The following is a 19,968-nucleotide window of genomic DNA, read 5'->3' as shown; positions in this document are numbered from 1 at the left end:
ATTAAAGTTTATGCATTTCTATTTTTCTTTAATAAATGTAAAATAACAATTTTTATCAATTAAAATATTTTTTACAATAACATTATTTTCTTCTTTTATGTAATTTTATATGTGGATGTTTATGTCAATTTATTTGCGAATTTCTTAAGTGATTTTAAACAAACATAATTTTATTATATATGGAATATTTTGTTATTCTCTAATGCTGCACAGAAGAAAGTTACAAAGAGTATAATCTAAGATTTAACGTGCTAAAATAATTATGTATTATTATGTAATTGTAATATGATTAATCTCTAAATTTATTAATTGATTAATCTCTAAATGATTAATCTCTAAATTTATTAATTATGTATTATTAATTATTATTCACTCGTACATATATTTTTTAGTATAAGAATCCATTTTTTAATATAAGAATCCATTTTTAATAAAAGAAACCATCTAGTAGCTCGTTTAGATTTAGTATGGTATATTTTCTTTACGAGGCAAAGTAAATTATATTTTCCTATATATTTTACTTTACAGGAGGAAGAAGATAGTATTTTAGGTGCTTTTTCATGAATAGTGAAAAGTAAGTGCAATTTGTTGTATTTGAGAATTTGATTTATCACACCATTTGCGAAACAAATGTTTACTTACCTGGAAGAATATACCACACCGATGGCAGAAAATAATCTGACATAAATCTGAGATAAAATTTGGTTCCAGGATTACATTTTTCTTTCTTGGTGAAGTAAAAATTTCTGTCGAAAATTCCAATTTTTATTTTTGATTAATAGGAATATTTATAGGGAAAGAATCTATATATAATTTATTATAAAAATATCTTATATAATATTATCATGGCTAATTAATATATGTATTTTACCGATATGGTGCAAAAATTTAATAATAGCTATTAATAAAAAAAATGGACTATATAAACGTCAATTTAATTAATACAAAATTTCAAATTTCCTTGTTTTAAATGATAATAAAGGATAAATATGTAGTTGAGTATATACTTTTACGAAATGCATGTATATATGAAAATACATAGTATAAAAAATTAGAAAAAATGTGAGAATTTATAAAAAAATTGAAAATGGATTTCGTAAATAGATATATATATGTATACGTCTAAAATTATTCATGTTTAAATTGACAAAATTGATGAAATTATAAGAAGAGAAAAATTTTGTTGGATAAGTAAATTTTCATGTTATGTCATATAAAATAAATCCTTACATTAAAATAAATTTAAACACAAAATAAGCTCTCATGTTAGTTTGTAAATGTAAATGTACAATATTTCATAATCAGCTGATATTTTCGTATTTGCTCGCGGTATATTTTTGATTAAAATATAACCTTGCTATATTCCTGCGTGTATAAATTGCGCGTTGTGAGCCACCAGTGTTTCATAAAAACGCTTGAATTGATTAATTAATGTGTCAACTATGCAGAATATTAAAATAAAAATGGGAGCGTTAAAAGAGATGAAATATAATAAAGAGAAATATAAAATACACGAAAATACGATGCAAATATAAAAATATGAAAAAATATGATATGAAGAAATATTTCTGAAATAAGTAAACATATACATATGTATATAGACGTATGTATATATTTATATATGTGTATTTTATACTTTTAGGACAAGAGAGGGAAAGGGGGATATATTAATGAACACATGACGTGTAAAAAACGAAGAACTTCTTTTTATTACATTCGTTGTGTCATGAGATTTCATGGTTATCGTCGTCGTGTCTTCGTTATACAGGGATTTGTTCCGAAAGCCCTCTCCATTTTCGATACATTGCATAACTGTACAATCGATTCGATTCGTAGAATTAAATGAGCGAATCTTTAGCTTACTTCTCTTCCCTATTTTTTCCTACTTTTATCACTTCAAATATCGATTCGGATGGTGATATTACAGAAAAAAGTTGAAAAATATTTAATTATTGGTGTACAATTGCGAGAAAATCTATACCTATATCTATTAAGTGTTTATTTAAAATCATGCCTTAAAAAATGTAATATTTGCATTTAATTAATATATTTATATAATATATAATATATAATAATTAATATATTTAATTAATATACTGATTTTTTATTTCAACTTTTTACTACATAATTGCTAATAATATAGTGATTTCCTTTTTATTAATAATATAACATTTTTTCCCAATTTATTTAAATAACAATTGAAAAATATCAGAAAAAGAAGAAAGAACTTTATGTTGAAAACTTTTATATTAAAATCCGAAGAAGTTAGAAAAAGCTTGTTCTTGGAGTTGCCATCGTCACTTAAAGTTTTTTAGAAGTATAAAATCGCATCATAAATCGCAACGTATATAAATGCGGTGTAAAATATTTTTATCTGTTAATAAATCGCTTCTACTGTAACGGCAGTTAGAGAAATGCACGACGCAGCACGTTTGTGCACATTTTTTAATATTGAAGTGATATTACTTCGATATTGCTTCTCGATCCTTTCTCTAGTGCGTTTCTTTTTGCTTCTTTCTTTTTTCTTTTTCCTTTTTTTTTGCATTACCCTCGCTGACTTTTGAAACCTGATCTCCCGCCGCTTATTTTTCCCCGTTCCCTTCGCTCATATGTGCGATATGTACCAACGGATAGTTACAACTTACTCGCATAGGCTATTTGTATATAATATGTATATAATATATATGTATTTATATATTTATATTTATAATACTTTTTTTCCGCGCCACACATGAGAGTTTGTATATTCCCACCGTCCTACGTATATTATGTACACGCGTTATACACATATGTATTTCTATATATACCGAGTGTCCCAAGTATACCGTTCCTTTTTTTAAATTTCTCGTTCAATTTTATTTCTTTCTTTCGAGAAAACTCGTCGTCGAGATTGCATTCTTTTATTCTTTAATATTTAAGTCATCTTGATAAAAGTATCAACATTTTATATGGAATTGTGATTAGCATTTAAGATACTCAACTTAAGAAATATTTAATTCTCACCTCCTTCAGGAGATAATCCGCTCTTGAAAGGCAAGGTAACGAACCTGACACACTCTGTACGAATATACGTGCCGCGCATATGAATTTCCACCATCTGGATAATTTCTGATTCCGAAATCTCTCTCATACACACTCTTACATCGATAACAGTAATAATTACCTAGATAAATCTGAGCCGAAAATTTCGATAGGATCAGTTCGTCTGCGATCGCGAAATATATTTGCCGAGAATATAAACCCGGAACGCCGATAGTAATGGATGTAAGGATGCGTGAGGCTCGGCAGGATCCTTTCTGATTATGAACTTTCAGTATACCATCTTAAGGAGATCAAGAATCTCTTGTGGGAAAGAGAGAGAGAAAAACTCCCTTGAATATATAAATATCTTAAAAAAATTTTTCTTCCTCTTGCTCGCGGGACGCCAAGCGAGGAGCGTGCGACTTCGTTTGCGCCCGTCATCGTTTTGCTCCTATTGTTTTCGATTCGAGGAGGAAGTCGTTCCTCCTCGTTCGCATCCTGTCAGAATGAAATTCCGTGGATGTTCCGCGCGGGCGTTTTGCAGAAATGTCACCGCGCTCTGATCGGGTACATCAGGCGCCCCGAGAAATGCTGATATTCGCACCCGGTCGATCGGCGTCTCGGAATTTTCGTCGCGTTCCGAAATTCCTTACGCAGCATCTTACGATACGCCGCACAAGCCCAATCGATTGATTCCATGAACATTTACTCGCGCCTCCAACTTCGGGATCGCAATATTTTGACACATTTGTGTATTATATCTGCAGATATAGAATAATCGTTCCTTTTTTTAATAGAAAACAAATGAAAAAAGCCTTTTTAATTTAAAAAAGCAAATTTGTCTTTTTTCTTATTTTTTAAAAATATAATACTATTTTTTCATATTTTTTGTTAATTTAATAAAAGAACTCTATAAAATTCTGATATTTTTAATTTATCATTTTTCATTTTCAGAAGCAATTTTAATAAGTTAATAAAATATTTGCGATAAATTACATCGCAAATACACGATATTCGGATAATTTTTAGAATTACATGGATAATAGAAATTTTTAATTAAGCGTTTAATTGAAAATTATCTGGATTATTTTGTATTTGGTTTATTTCTTGTTTCATGTTTATATCATTAATCGCAAATATTATGTTTCATGTTTGTAATTATTTTGATCGTAAAAATTTCACCAATCCATTAAAATTACATTCGAGAAAAAATAAATTAAGAAATATAAGAACTTTAGTTCTTTTGATGATATTAAAGTAATTGCTAAAGTGCATCATTAATAATTACAAATTGTGTTTTTCATTTATAATAAAGAAATTCAAGTTCAATTTTGATTTGCTTTTAGAGAATTTATCTAATTAAAAATAATAATTACATAACATTACTATAACTAAAATACTGTAATGATTAGTTTAAATCTATCATCAAAAAAAATAAAAATAATGAAAACTCAACTTATAATAATCAAAATAAAAAAAAATTATAAATATCTGAAAAAAAATTTGAGAAGGTCGAAACTTTCTTCTCATAAAAAAACCGTATTTTATGAAAAAGAAAAAATATTTCGTTTCTTTCCTATTTACATCTCTAATTATATCCGTACTGGTCGCGAATTTTTGCTATCTCGAAACAATTGTACAGTTTTTTTTATAATGTGTTTCGCGCAGAATAACAGATTACAAATTTCAATTATTCAGATTACAATAACAAATACAAATTTCTCTCAAGTTTTCTCGCGCTTCCGCCTTTGGGAATTTTTCTTCCTTTTCTTTTTTCTGAATTTCATGCGTATCCGCAGATGTGGCGAATTCGTAATTGAGAATCGGGTGGACATACGGTAGCGTCTCTCTTTCTCTCTCTCTCTCTCTCTCTCTCTCTCTTGAAACGACGACGATATGGATTTTCCTGGCGCACTCAACGTCGCGTCGCACCTGCGGACTTGCATCCCGCGCAAGCAATTTAATCAGATCCTCCTGATCCTTAACCCAGCTGCGCGCGGTTGGCCTCTGCGCGAATAAGAGAAAAAGGTCGGTGACAGGCCAGCCCTGGCTGCGCAACGGAAACTACAGGGTGGGCGGGAGAAAAAAGAGGATGACGCGTGGAGATGAGGCAGGATCGGGGCTCAGAGGCGTATTACCGGGAACAGCTGGGCTCCGTGAGCAAGACTTAATTGCTAATCGTGAGTTTAAAGTTGCCTTACGTTACCTGCTTTTAACGATAAATTACGGCTATCGATCGTGGAACTTAGAGACTAGTGCGTAGTTTACATATTAATAGTTCGATTAGACGTCTGATACCATTCGATTAGCATTGCCCGCGTTTTTTCACACGTGTCAAACTGTATACAGAGATTCTTACATTTTGTTGTTTCCCACTTCCTTCATGAGAAAATGTTTGGCTGCATGTACATATGTAAAAAAATTTCTCTTGCGTGGAATAAAACGTAATAATTCAATTAATAATAAAACACGAAAGGTTTTCATGTGATAGGCTAATCGCGCATTGTAAATGATTTCAAAGTGATATAAAATTTTAATTGATTCCCTTTTATCCCATGATGTATAATGATGAGACACTCTGTATACGTGTATATCTATTTCGCTGCATCTCGTAATCAAAAGTGATATCGATCCCTGATAATAATAATATTTCAATGTAATAATAATAATAATTATATGTGATCATAAACGCACACCTGATTGCTGGAGAAGCGAATTTCAAGCTTCTTTTAAGACTCTTCTCTTTGTTGAGTGATTGGAAATCTCATTATGAGAATATAATGAAACGATCTGAATGTGCAATTAATGTAATGCGTGTATTCGATTGTTAAAATAACACAGTTGCTCATATTTTACATGTAGTCTGATAATATATAAATATTCTCCAGAACACTCATCCATTTAGATTTTAGTAATTATTCTGAAAATATATATTTTATGTGTACATAATGTATTTATAAATTTTAATGGAGAATGCATGTAAATACTTGTAATGTAACGTAATTGATTACTAATAATTGACTAATAATAACGTAAGTAATTGCTAATATTACAACAGCAATAAATAAATAATATTAATATATTATGTTGGATTTATTGTCATAATAATTTTTAATTTAAATGATTACACAAAAATAAGACTCGCGAATTTTTCGAAAAAGTTTTTTAACTCTTTCACTCTCTCTCTCTCTCTCTCTCTCGTCCTCCCTTTTTTCCTCTTTCTTTCTGACTTGGGCACAAAAATGAAGCAACGAAATCAGATAATTCTTTTCTCGTTTGTCTGATTTTGCGACAGGCAGAAGACGGGACAAAGAACCACCACCAGAAAGGGATGGACAAGCCATCTCGAACGGTGGCGCCAACCGATTATCCGTAATCGTCAAGCGGCAAAACGCAAGAAGAGAAGTTAACGTGCCTTTAATTAATTCCGTGAAACTTTCTGATCGGCGGATAAAAAGTAGAGTCGGCCCAAGTTGAAGCGTGAAGAAGGGTGTGGGGGATTGAATTTCAGTTAGATATTCTTGGTGAGATTTCGAACGATGGGGCTATTCGCATTTTGCGGGCAGCGGATATCGCGTCACGTCAATGTCACGGAAAGCCTTTGCCATTTATGAAACGAAAATACGAAATATGTGTGAACGATATGAATTTGTATTTAAATTTATGCTTTAGTTAGAAAAGTTATTTTTTTTTCCTAATAAAAAAACAAACGTTGAAAGAATATATGGTTTGTATCATTGGAAAAAAAAACAAATTTGATATTCTTTAAAATTATTATTTTTTAAATATTTTCTTTGATATTTTTTTGTTAATTTGATAACAAAATTGAAGCTTCTATATATTTTTATCTTTGTTCAAAAGCAATTTTAGTGCATTTTGCGATTTTTACGGCAAAATTATTCGAATCAAGTTGTGTTTGATATTATTTTATAATCGCAAAAATATCATTAATCTATTAAAATTACTTTCAAAAAAATATAAGAATTTTAGAGAGAGATTTTCTAATATTAAAATTTTTTTAAAATAGTGACTAAAGTACATTTTTAAAAATTACAAACTGTATTTTTGGAGAATTTCTAATTTATCTTTAAAATTAGAAAGTAGTAATTACATAATTATATAATTAATCGGAATAAAGATGTTAAATATCTGAAAAATAGAAAATTTAAAAAAGAAAAAACGTTTTTTTTTTTACAAAAATTCGTATTTTATGAAAAAAACATTTTATTTCTTTTCTATTGACATCTCTAGGTTAATGTAGTTTTTATAAATTTAATATTATTCTCTCTAAAAACATTTTTTCCATTCTAGTCAAGCAAGAAACACATTTTCTCTTCTTCTCTGATTCATTAATTGTATTTAAAACATTAGGAAAATATATATTATATAATAATAATAAATATATATTATAACTTAAATTTTTGAAATATTACGTAACAACAGACAAATCTGTTTTTAACGAGTTTTGAGTGTATTATAAGTTACAATGTTAAACAAAACTCTCTCTCTTTTTCTTTCTCTAATCATTTCATAAAGTTATTTTCAAATTACAATATAATATTACGTTTTCTATACATTTTCTAAACATTTTGCGCACACAATGTAATATGTAAAAATATAATGTTCAAAATATTTTAATTATAAGTATTTTCAAATATTCGGAAAAATAAGATTATAATAAAAATTAATGGAGATAAAATTTTTCCGGCGAATTCCGATTTTAACTACACTAATCGCAATTCAAGCATTAGTGATGGAACGTATGCGACACCGATTCAGCGTAACATTTCACATGTCTACGATTATGACGACAGGAATAATTTCGCGCGTAATTCGGCTTTACGATAAATTCATAGCTGCGGTCATGCTCGACGGACCATAAATATGGAAAGCCTTAATGATATTGAGTACCGTGGCTGATCGGTTAACCGCCTTTACCGCTCGCGGTCGTCCACGCAAAGCGGAAGCCGCGTTGCGCGCGAGCAATGCACGAAATTTCCGCGCAATTGTTTCCCCGCCGCATTTGCGGCCGTTTCGAGATTCCAATATTCGACGTTCGACTTTTAGCTTTGATACTGAACGCGCGCAAAGTGTATTGCGAAAAAGGAATTTTGCCAGAGCGGGAAATCGGAATTAACTGCAAAATGCACCATGTGTGTCATGCATGTCCGGATATGTGAACGCGCTCGCAACATATTGGAAATGCGTTATATAGCTTTCGCAGCGACCTTTTTGTTAAAGTTACAGAATAATGGAAAATTGACGATATTCCGATTAAAGATTAAGAATGATCGAAAAACAAATATGTAATTGTTAATTGCAAATTACCTATTTTTTCTTCGAAATAATTATGTGTTTTTTTTACACCAATTGATTCCTATGATTATTTTGTACATAAAAATATTAAGATAAGATAATCGAAAAATGAATATTTTACTAGATATTTTATGGTTTATGTAAAATGAAAAGATTATTTCAAGCCTCGAAAAGTAGTCAATGAAAAAACTTTATTATAGTGTTTTGAAAAGCTCTCGAGGTAAGCTACAAGAGCTTTTTTTTGGGAAGAGATTGCCCTGACACCCTCTATATATATACACACATACATATGTGTATTCGTTGTCTTCATGGAAAAACAATTGTATCTAATTTACAAATATTCCTATTTTTTTGCTTTCTTTTAAATACAATATTCTACATATTTAAGTACCTAAAATATTCAAACATCAGTAATATTTCTCGAATTACGGAAACAATTTTATTTATTGTTGAAAAAAATCTCGGATTATTTATTAAGCTTGAGATATTTTCACTAATATAGGAGTTAGGTGTGTAATTGTAGACAAAATAATCGGAACTTTATCTCTCGCGAATCATGATGTGCATCCGTTTTATTATCGATGAGCGCAAGAACTTTCCCCGACGTAGACGTTTCCGACACGTCTATAATCTGCGGTTGAATTTGCAGCACATGGTCAATATGGAGGCATTAATAATGCCGGTTGTTGCGGCCAGAATAAATACAGTTACTGCTGGCCACGGCGAAACTGCACGCAGCCGACTAGCATTCGAACTTTATAGCTTTGGTGTTGTTTTATGTTTCAAAACATATCGAATTTACTTTCAAATCAGCTTCGAGTATATTTCTCTCTCTCTCTTTCTCTCTTGCTCTCTCTTTCTATTTTGATTGCAAATATTTATTCGTATCGGTATTATTTATACGGTCCGCTCTCGGAGAACAAAAGTTAAAGCGCCGATTGGCGTTGGCGACGAAATCGCTTTGTTCGTGAAATCATGATTTTTCGCATTTTCATTTACGATCGCAATCGGAGCAAACGTTAAAAATTACAGCGCGTCATTTTGCTCAAAGCAATTTTTTGCAAAATCGTACCTTTGATACACGATTTTTTCTCTCGCGGAATCTCAATAAGGGATTTGCTTAAAAGACGCGCATTTATTTATTGTTTGTCTATTTATTGTTTCAGTGACAACTTATAATATATTGTTATATATTCCTGCCTGTGTTTTATCATTATGTTGACCGTAGTTTGTAATAATCTTCCGATTGGGGGGGATTAAATTTATTTATGCTAACGACATTAAACTCTCGGTGTACACACTGTACCACGAAATTCTAATTTGACTAAAACATAGTGGCGTATTAGCGTTATGCGAATATTGATTTTACAATGCAGTTTACATCATTGCTGCCTGTCCAATCGCCGGAAGCGATATTGCTTGCTACATGGAAATATGCTTTGTCAAGTTACGGTTAATTTTATAACAAATTGACCATTACCAGTTATAGATTATTCATGATATTGCATTGGTGGATTTATACAAAGTGAATTGTAATATTTTCGATTCCGCAATTGCGTTACATCAGAAGATTGAAATGTAATAATTAATAATAATTGTGTAATTAAATCACTGAGAGTTAAATATAAAAGTTTTCTTTTATATTAAAATTTTTTTATTTTATGTCTTTATGAAAAACAAATAAGAAAAAAATGACATTTTTGTCAGATATTTTTTAATTAAAATGTTTTTTTATTATTTAAAATAATAAATAAGTGGAAAAATATTAATTTGTTATATTTTAATAAATTTGAATATATTTATTATTTTCTACTATACATACTGCATTACTGATTATAATTTAGGATACGTTGTAATTTGCAGAAAATAATTAATCAATAAGTGGATAAATTGCAATCTTTTTAATTATATCCACGTCCCTATCAATCGCACTTTTACATACACAAGTGGATTTTTGAAAGTTATATCTTTTTTTACTCATTCATCAATCAATTCATTCACGCGAATTAAAATGATTAATTATAAAATTATGTCAAAAGATGGATGGTTACAATGATATTATAAATATAGTCGCGACGATGTTATAAATATTTTATTGGAATCTATATTATTGGAATAACTAGCATAATGAGTTATATTATACATTTAGAATATATAGCTATATTTTAAGTAATAGCTAATCTCATATATAGCTATTCTAAACTTGTCAGGCGGCCGATTAAGAGCGTAGTCGAATGGCAGACTTTATTTAGTATTCTCGTTCACGTTAAAATGCTGCCGTGGATCCACGTTTCCATTTATCCAGGAGGAAAATTGAACTTTTAGACAAAGAAACGAGAGAGAGAGAGAGAAGAGGACAAAAAAGAGCAACCCGTCGCATGGCTGTCTGTTCTCGCATTGTCTTTTCAAGAATTTGATCGAAATTCGATCAATTTCACTCCGACGTTTTGTAAAATATTTCAGGGAATAATGAAATTATTTGATAGAGCTTCTAAAAAATAGCGGCGAAGAAAATGATAGCATTTCCTTCCTCATGTCCGATCAAAATCGATCACTATCACTTGAGTTTACGCGCGAATTAGCAAAACATAATCCGAAGTATGAATATATTTACCAATATTAGATAATTATACCAACTTGAATTATTTGAAAATGAAACTTTGAGAATTAAATTGTAACTACAAGAAAACTTCTTACCATGAGATAAAAATTTATACTTAAAATAAAAAATTGGCTCAAACAATAACAATAATTAAAAAATTAAAAAATGGCAAATAAGAACTAACTTCTAATTTTTTAATTAAATTTATATTTACTGATTATATAATTTTTAATATTAAATACGCAACAAAGAATGTCAATTAGAAAATTTAAAAACAGAAGAATGTCAATTAAAAAATTTATATAAAGTTAAAAAAATTTATTAAGAAGAATATGATATTCTTTATATTCTATCTCGTTATTTGAATTTTTTAAAACTCCTTGATTAATACATAATTATTGATTTGTCTAAAGTCTTTACCTATGTTTTTTTGAATTGTTACAACTTGGGTGTCGCTGAAATTACGATGATCGCGAAGATGATAATCTTTGACTGCCTTATCGCAGTCAATCTATAACGAGGCCGTAGCTTATAACTCTATCCATGAGGTAAATCACAAACGATTTTGCTACTTTAGTGTTTTTGCGCTTGCGACTCGTAAACGACCCAGTTTCACAGACACGGAAACTCCAAGTGTCATTATGGAACAGGCGTAGCGTGTAACGGAGTCAATAAAACGATATCGGTTGACTGCGACGTGATTAATTATGACGAATGAGTCACTCGAGTAACAGTACGATTCAATTATGATATTTGTGAAACGCGAAAAAGAACATAATCTGTCATAATCGACTGGATGATTTGCTCAATGTACGAGATTTTAAATTTTATGAAAACACTTTCGAAAATCTACTAAAGACATTTTTTTGAGGTCAAATAATTCTATTTTGAATGTAGCTAGAATATATATATATATATCAGGAAGAGATTAAAATTTTATATCGAATAAAATAAAATTTTATACTATTTTATAACAAATTAAAATTTCACGTGTGTTCATATTTATTTGCTGCAAAAAATTACATATTATTGAAAACATAAAATGCCAGCTACATTCAAAATAGAATTATTTGACCTCAAAAAAATGTCTTTAGTAGATTTTCGAAAGTGTTTTCATAAAATTTAAAATCTCGTACATTGAGCAAATATATATATATATATATATATATATATGTTTATATATATAGAATCAAAATTGTTCTTTTTATTGTTGTTACATATTCTAATAGACTTGTTACGAATCCATGTATATATTTCCATATTTTTCAAACTCTGAATTATAAATCTTCGATACGTGTAAATCACGATTGTGTATTTTCTCTTCTTTCTTTTTCTTCAGTTTTTACTTTCGATTCGAAACCTTTGGAGTCTGTCGAAGCCACTGATGAAATGTGTCATGCAAATGTCGGCGCGGTTTTCAGAACATTTCAGCACGTGGATTTAAATATTTCACGCTTCGCTCGCGGTTAGGCAATCTTGGGTATCGATATTCGCGGCGCTCGGGCCTCCGTATATTTTTCGTAGCGTGAATATTCATGCTTTCATGTACATATACATATACGTGACATCTGTAACGGCGTCAATTTGTATAGATCTCGTTGCGCGGAATTCAATATGTAGAACGCGAAATGGCTATGCATCTGTTACCGCGAGCATCATATTTACCGCTAAAATCGAAGACGATAACAATCGTGAAAAGAAAACATATTAATCGAAAATTGTCATTTAAATAAATTTTACAATAAAACACTCATTTCCTTTCCCAAAATCATAAATTCTTATGATTTTTATTGGCATATAAAAGAGAATCAATACTTTAAATAAAATATGAACCCAGGATTATTAAAAAATTATTAAAAATTGATATCTCTGAGTGAAACAAGTTCTTAATTTCTGATTAATTCTGCATAAAAGAGCACAAAAATACTCAAAACTATTCCCATACAGCACAAAATATTGCAGCAATATTTTGGGAATATTGTTGCAATGTTTTGTATGGATTAAACTTCGTTCGTTTTCTTTTTTTATTTCCCTATTTTTATTTCTTTTTTTACTTCATATTTTAAACTTTGAAACATTGAAGAGACTTTGGAAGTTTAATATGCTGTTTTTCGTTTTAAAACTTACAGAGTATATTTCATCAGATCCTTAATTTTCTTAATAATTACCTAATGCCATTTATTAGTACAATATTAACAAATAAATGATGGAAGTTGGTTTCTTTAAATCGCCATTTTTATTATATTTACGGCTCCATCATATTACTTACAAAAATTAACTGCTATAATTATAATCCTTCCCGAGATGGTAAATCTGCAAATGTAACACGTTATGTATTGATTTTTCCGGAATACGATTCTAATTTTGGAAAATTTCCTCGCGTATGTACCGAGTGACTCGCAATTTCGACGCCTCCTCTTCTTCTCGCACACACCGACGCCATTTTCGCGCCATTATCGCACCCGTATTCACGATACGGCTCCCTCCTTTCGTTTTTTCTGCAGGTGCTACCTTCTTTTCTGCTCGTTTCCCTACCTTCGGTTGGCACAGCTTTTCCGCGCTTATCTACGCGGCACTTATTTGCCGGGGCTATCTGGAAATTTAACGCCTGCGTCCTCGCCAGAAAGATCACCCTGCCATTTCAACTCCCACCCACCTACTCACATGCTCGTTCAAAATTATCTCTCACGTTTTCCGACCTCTGCCTGCACATTCACAACATGTAGACACAGACACACGTACACACACGTTCATTATATCATTCACTCACTTTTGACTGACGGCGGAAAACTTTGTATTATCCTCACTTTCGTCCGATCTCGTTACTTCTCATGTAGGTACATGCGGATATATTTATTAATTATGTGATGTTCGGATTTTATTTTAAGAGAATTGCCACAAAATTTGTTTTATATTAAAATACAAAATTTTTTTATTTTTCATTTTTTCGTTTGAAAAGAAAAGGATTATGCAAACTGCTAACTATATTTTCAACAAGCCTTCAAATAAATATATGATCTTGTCTCTGGATGTTATCAAAATTAATAATGTCTCTAATTGCAAATAAAATATTGTTTTAATGATATCTTATTAACATTAATATAAAAAAATATACAAAACTGAATCTATTACATATATTCTATTATATATATTCTAATTGAAAGAAAGAGTATTAACTTTTATAAAAATGAAAAATTTAATTTTTCCTACACGCAGTAATTTTTCTGCTGTAACATATAATTTTGCTTTACATAGATACATTTAGAAAATTAACTTGTGAGCAATGATATCGAGCGCCCAATCGATTTTCTCGCGAAAGAGAAGAGTCTCAAGAGGGATCGATTTTCAGACAAGGAAAATCGCGATTTGCTCTGACAATCGTTTGTCTCCGCGACACTTTCGCTTTCTTCTTAAAGCTTACAGATTAGCTCGACAAAAATCATTTGGAGCGCGTTGGATCGCTTCTCCCTTCGGCTGCACCTTCTCCTTTACCCCTCTCGTTGATGTGCTGGACTAGGGATGAAAGCGCTATCATATATCGTAGCGCGTACTACTAGCAATCGTCCTGGGTCGAAGATGATTGCAGAAGCGCCGCTACTCGCTCCGAGAAATCGCCCGAAGCTGTACTGGAACACTGAAAGCATAAAGAGATTGATGTCATGAATAAATTAAATATTTTTAGAACGCGAAGAAATTTTATATAGCGAAAAATAATGTAATAAAAACGAAACTAAATAAAATATTTTATTAGGTATTTTATTTTCTTTAAAAATATCCTAAAATATTAAATTAAAATAGTCAAAATTATTTTTGTATTATATTATGTATATAACGATTCTGGATTTTCAATTTTGAGCATTTCTTGCATTTTGAGTACATAAATATATTTAAAGAAATTTTTTATTGAATTAATTTTTTAATGAATTAATTTATCGTTCAGCTTATTTCTCAATTTGACATTTATAAATATATTATTATATATATTTATTTATTATTATTACTTGTATTGAAAATTAATGTAACTTGTATATGTTTGTGTTACTTCTTAATAACACTAGCCAACATTCTTATCTGATCTTTAGTATAACTTTTCTCCTTCAGAAAGAGTAACGATCGATTTGAAAATAACCGAAATTACGTGTTTACGGGGATGAAATTATCCAATAAATGTTCCTTGCACCTGTCTCGTTCTCCTTTTATTTCATTTTTTTACTTTTCACTGTAATATCTGTTGAGAGTGTTCGTTTGTGGGAAATTAAGGAACGCACGTGCAAACAAGCGTCATGATTTCGCTATTACGATAACTATTATCGTGACTCTTCTCTCCCTATCTTTCGTTTTCCGCGTCGCCGCATGCGGCGAGGAACAAGTTTGTAATAATTATTGATATTACTTATGTGTAAGATAGAATTAGATAGCAACATTATATTTTCGCTATTTTTTAAAATTTGTTACTTTCATTCTTTCATCAAGACGAAGATTACAATCTGGCAATTATTTTTAATAATAATGATTAATCTCCTAATTAATTAATTTGTGCAGAGATAGACATATAAAAGATAGAAGACATATAAGATATATAAAAAAAATAATCCAACATTCAAATATCCAGAATAATAGAATACTTTTCCAAAAAGAAGTTTCTTATCAATGACAAAATACTTTATAATTACTTCAATATATTTTTGATTCTTCCAATAATTTATTCGAGATTATTTAGCGGGAAAATAAAAAAAGAAAATAATACGAAAATCGAATGCGAAATTTCTGTCGTTGCACACGTTAAAATAAAAGCAAGACGAAAAAATAAAATAGAAAGTTACAAAACATTTGGCACTTTAGCGAGAGGTGGAAATTCGAGGGCATGTGGTTAAATTGCAGCGCACATTCGCGGCATTTTATCCCCCACGGATACAGTGACAGCTTGAAACTTTAATGCCGGTCGGTTGAAGGTACCAATGAGATACCTCAAGTCGATTCATTATTCTTTTTTTTTACTGTATTAATTCCGAGAACATATTATTTTATTGATCAATTATCAACGTGCATATAATTCGTAACATATCAAACATAAAATTAATACACAATTACAATTGAAAATAAAAATAAATACAAATAACCTTTTCTTCTTTCTCCATTTTTAATTATAATTAAATAATAAAATGTTAATTAAATAGAGATTATTATATTTGGAGAAAATAGTGATAACATTTGAAAAAAAATATTCTTTCAAGTAAATAATATTTGCTATTTATTTTTAATAATTTAATTTTATAATATTTATTGCGTTCTTCGATTTAGGATAGGATTCAGAGCGCAAAAGACATTAAGATTTTATAGACTTTTATAGACTGATAAATCTTATATTATTCTTAATATAGATATAATTTGTAGTACCAATAATTATTAGATTATGTTTAACTGCAATGCTTAAATTTGAAATTAATTAAATTAAAGAAAATTAAATTAAAGAGATTAGGGTTATATCCAGCGTTAAAGATTAAATATAGGATTGCACGAGATACTGAGATTAGTCTTAATTTTGTCTTGTCTTATAATTCGGGACAAGATAGAGACAAGATTTTTAATTAGTTGTTAAGACAATACCAACATTAAGATTGTCAAGATTATTGTGATCGTATTAAGATTATTGATTTTTAGAAAAAGCTAAAATATATTTATAAATATTTGTCATTTTTTAGTTCGTAAATATATATATGTTGTTTCTCGGGAAGGTAAACGAATGAAGAAAATAGTAATAATTTTTTATCTTAAATTATATTATAAAAATCATATACGAAATATATGTATTATATATTTAGCGATTGTTAAATATTATTTTAAACATTTTTTAGTCAATCAGATAAATATTGTTAATAAAAACGAGACAAGATGATGCACAGAATGAAGTTTTTACTAAAAAGATCACTCAAGACCAAAGGAAGATTTAAGTTTTCGAAACTTTTTAATATCAATACAATATTTTTACAAATATTGTCTTGTCTTGAATCTTGTGCAACTCTAATTAAGAGTCCTCTTAAATAGAATACAGCGATAGGATCCACGATTTCCTGGCTTTCTTTTCTCTGTCAGCGTGACGATACAGCGTCGTCAATGAAAACTTGAAAACTTCTTCGTTTTCTTCGGCGAGATCGCTGAAAGCATAGACGATGCTGATTTCCCAGCGGGTGTCGCTCGTCTATAAATCTACACCCAAGGGTTGTTTAGTCGGTGCTCGCCAGCATCGTGTATTTTTGATTCGGCAACTACCGATGTGAGAGAGAGGGATAGGGCAAGGGGCAGAAGGATGAACCGTTGCGAGAGGATAAACCGTCGAGCAGAAGTTCCGCATCGTTAAACTTCAAACGTTGCGGACTAGATACGTTTTGCGTTTGAGAAATGAGAAACAACGGTCGTTTATTCTCGATGCAGAGAGTCATTCCGATTCGCGATACGACTGTCAGTTCCTTAATTTCAGTAATTTCTTACATGTGTAAAGATTCATCAGCATCAGAATTTTTCTTCGAGGTTCCTTTGTATTGTTCATTTTTTTCTATGTGGATAATAAACTGCATGAAATAAATGCGGAGAAAAGATAATTTATTTAGAGAATTTTAATGGGAGGGGGTTACTACTTATTACTGTATGCAAAGAGGTATTAATGAGCCTTCGCCGTCTTTTTCTTGTACAAAAAAAGAAACATTACTTACGTAAAAAATGCGGATGGAACAAATAAATATAAAAAGTTACATAGTAAAAATTATATAGCATAAAATATTATATATATTTCCTGCTACAGATGATTTATATAGTATAAAAAATTGTATATTTCTTCCTGCAGATGATTTTCTAAAATTAGCGTAATTAATGCTCTTAATTTTCCTAATTTAAAAAGACCAAAGATATGTATTTTAAAACACGATATAAATTTCAAAATAAAAATTCAAAAATTTCGAAGAATTACTATCGGTATCTTATATGATAAAAAATAATAAATAAATTTTTACTCTGCGTGGAACGAGTTTAGAATAAAACAGCAGAGATATTTATATTGCATTTGGTGTGAAAATTTTCGGAAATAGCAATCAAGTAGGCTCGAGGCGTGGAAGATGAAGTCGTGAAAATGTATGAGGGTTTTCGAAAGCGTAAATTCTACGGGAAATTGTGGGGAACGCTCTGCGGTCTCAGTGCTTAAACAAATATCCTTAGGGATCCCCTTCGGCTAACCGGCCTTTCGGTTTCCTCCGAGGTGAGGCGTAAAGGTGACAATTTGAACGGCTTATAGCGCAAAGACTACGTAAATCCGTAACATTGCAGAGTCCTTTTTAAAATATAATTACTACATGAAAAATTAAACTTGGCGAATCGTCAATTATTCGTTCCAACGAAGCTGCATAAATTGGAAATTTAATTTATTCCTACGAGCTACTCGCATTCTTTTCCACGCACTTTTATTCATTCCGGACTTTTTATATCGCTTCGCTATGTCTTCTCGCAATTTCTCGGTGTACAGTCCTTCTCTTTCCCTTGATAGGCTTGCTTGCTCTCAATTTCTCGTTTCGCTCTTCTCTGGTTCATCCCCCTTTTTCCTATTTAACGTCAATGAGATAAACTTGAGCTCCGCAAGAGCCTTTAGCTGCCACGCAAGATATCATTGGTCCCGCGTAAATACGATATTATGAGGGTGATAAAAAGAGCAAAAGGAAGATGGTCAGGAAATTTTCTGCGCTCGTGATGAGCTTTATTTTTCATCCAGCTTATGGTACGGTAAATACGATACGCGAATGTCTTTTTTTTTTTAACGATATCACTTTTAGGAAAAACTGAATTGGGAATTAACGGTAGAATTTCTATAGGAAATGACGATAATTGAACATTTTGCATCGATCATAGACAATACCTGTACCTGGTTGCTGAACGGAAGATAAAATTTACCCGTCAAAAGCCACGAGAGGGGAGCGAGACGTGTCGGAGGCGTCCACCGCAAATATTCCGGGGTTCGAAATGTCAGCATGAATTGTAAAGTAACGTTAAATAGACTCTATTGATTTTAGGCGTCCATCGGTAAATTCCGGCCACGTGTACAGCGGTAACAGTAAATTCAATTCAACTCTATTTGCCGGCCCGACTGTTTCATTAGATAACGATTACCGTCGGCAAACGCGCGTTTGTAGGTAAAGCAAACGATACTCGAGCGTTATATCCGGGCCTCCCCTTCCCCCCCTCTTACGTTTATGTACGCGCAATTATTATGCAGGCCGTGCGAGCGATGCGCGTGGCCCATTACGTATCATACACATGTGCGTATCTCACACAATTAATTTATGTAGATACGCACATCATACTGTTGCACATCAACGTTCGTGCCGCGAAATATCGTGTTGCGCGAATCTCCCCTTCCGTTCTTGTTTCCCTTTCTCACATATGAATGAGCTCGTTTATAATTTAATTAATTAATATATATACTCTCCGTGCATTTGTAAACGCAGTGAAGCTGCCAAACGCAGCTTTGTGAATTTTGTAACGTCCTAGAATTATCTTTCCTTCAATGTTATGAAAAAGAATTATTATGAAAAAAAAGAATTATTATGAAAGTATTATAAAAAAATTATAAATATGATGAATATGATAAATATGATAAAATTATAAATTATAATTATAAAAACGTCTTCACGTTCGTGAAAAAAAAACTAAAAAGTAGCAACACAAGATTAGAAAAGCATAAACAGGAGAGGGAAACAAGAATAGAATTATATTAAAATAAATCAGCGTATCAAATACATTATATTCATTTTAGACAAATGTACACTGAGAAAAAAGTTGTTAACTTGATTAAACCGTTCAACTAAATTATTACTTTTTTGATTGAAATATTTAAGTTAAATAGATGTCATGTTAGATTTAATATGTACTATTTAATTTAAATACTTAAATATTTCAGTTAAAAAAATAATAATTTGGGTGAACGATTCAAGTTAACAACTTTTTTTTCTCAGTATATATCATTTTGATCTTAATATACGTTAAGG

At 30.6% G+C, this 19,968-nt stretch overlaps 1 protein-coding gene and 1 long non-coding RNA gene across 6 annotated transcripts in view; one reads left to right on the top strand and one right to left on the bottom strand.

Annotated features, from left to right (window-relative positions):
- Positions 1-19,968, top strand: part of LOC145975814 (uncharacterized) — a 211,806-nt gene that overhangs the window by 114,026 nt on the left and 77,812 nt on the right. The window lies entirely within an intron of this gene.
- LOC145975813 (uncharacterized) overlaps positions 14,082-19,968 on the bottom strand; it is a 118,555-nt gene continuing 112,668 nt past the window's right edge. For both annotated transcript variants that reach the window (XM_083106563.1, XM_083106562.1), the window contains exon 3: positions 14,082-14,573. In XM_083106563.1, the coding sequence (XP_082962689.1) occupies positions 14,493-14,573 (81 nt within the window). In that variant the 3' untranslated portion in view covers positions 14,082-14,492. The remainder of the gene's footprint in view (positions 14,574-19,968) is intronic.

The sequence above is a fragment of the Camponotus vicinus genome, unplaced genomic scaffold (genome assembly GCF_025532165.1).
Source record: "Camponotus vicinus isolate PSW18456_S1 unplaced genomic scaffold, iyCamVici1.0 SCAF_8, whole genome shotgun sequence".
Classification (NCBI taxonomy): domain Eukaryota; kingdom Metazoa; phylum Arthropoda; class Insecta; order Hymenoptera; family Formicidae; genus Camponotus; species Camponotus vicinus.
Note: the sequence above shows the minus strand (reverse complement) of the source record. Positions and strands in the feature narration are given on the sequence as shown.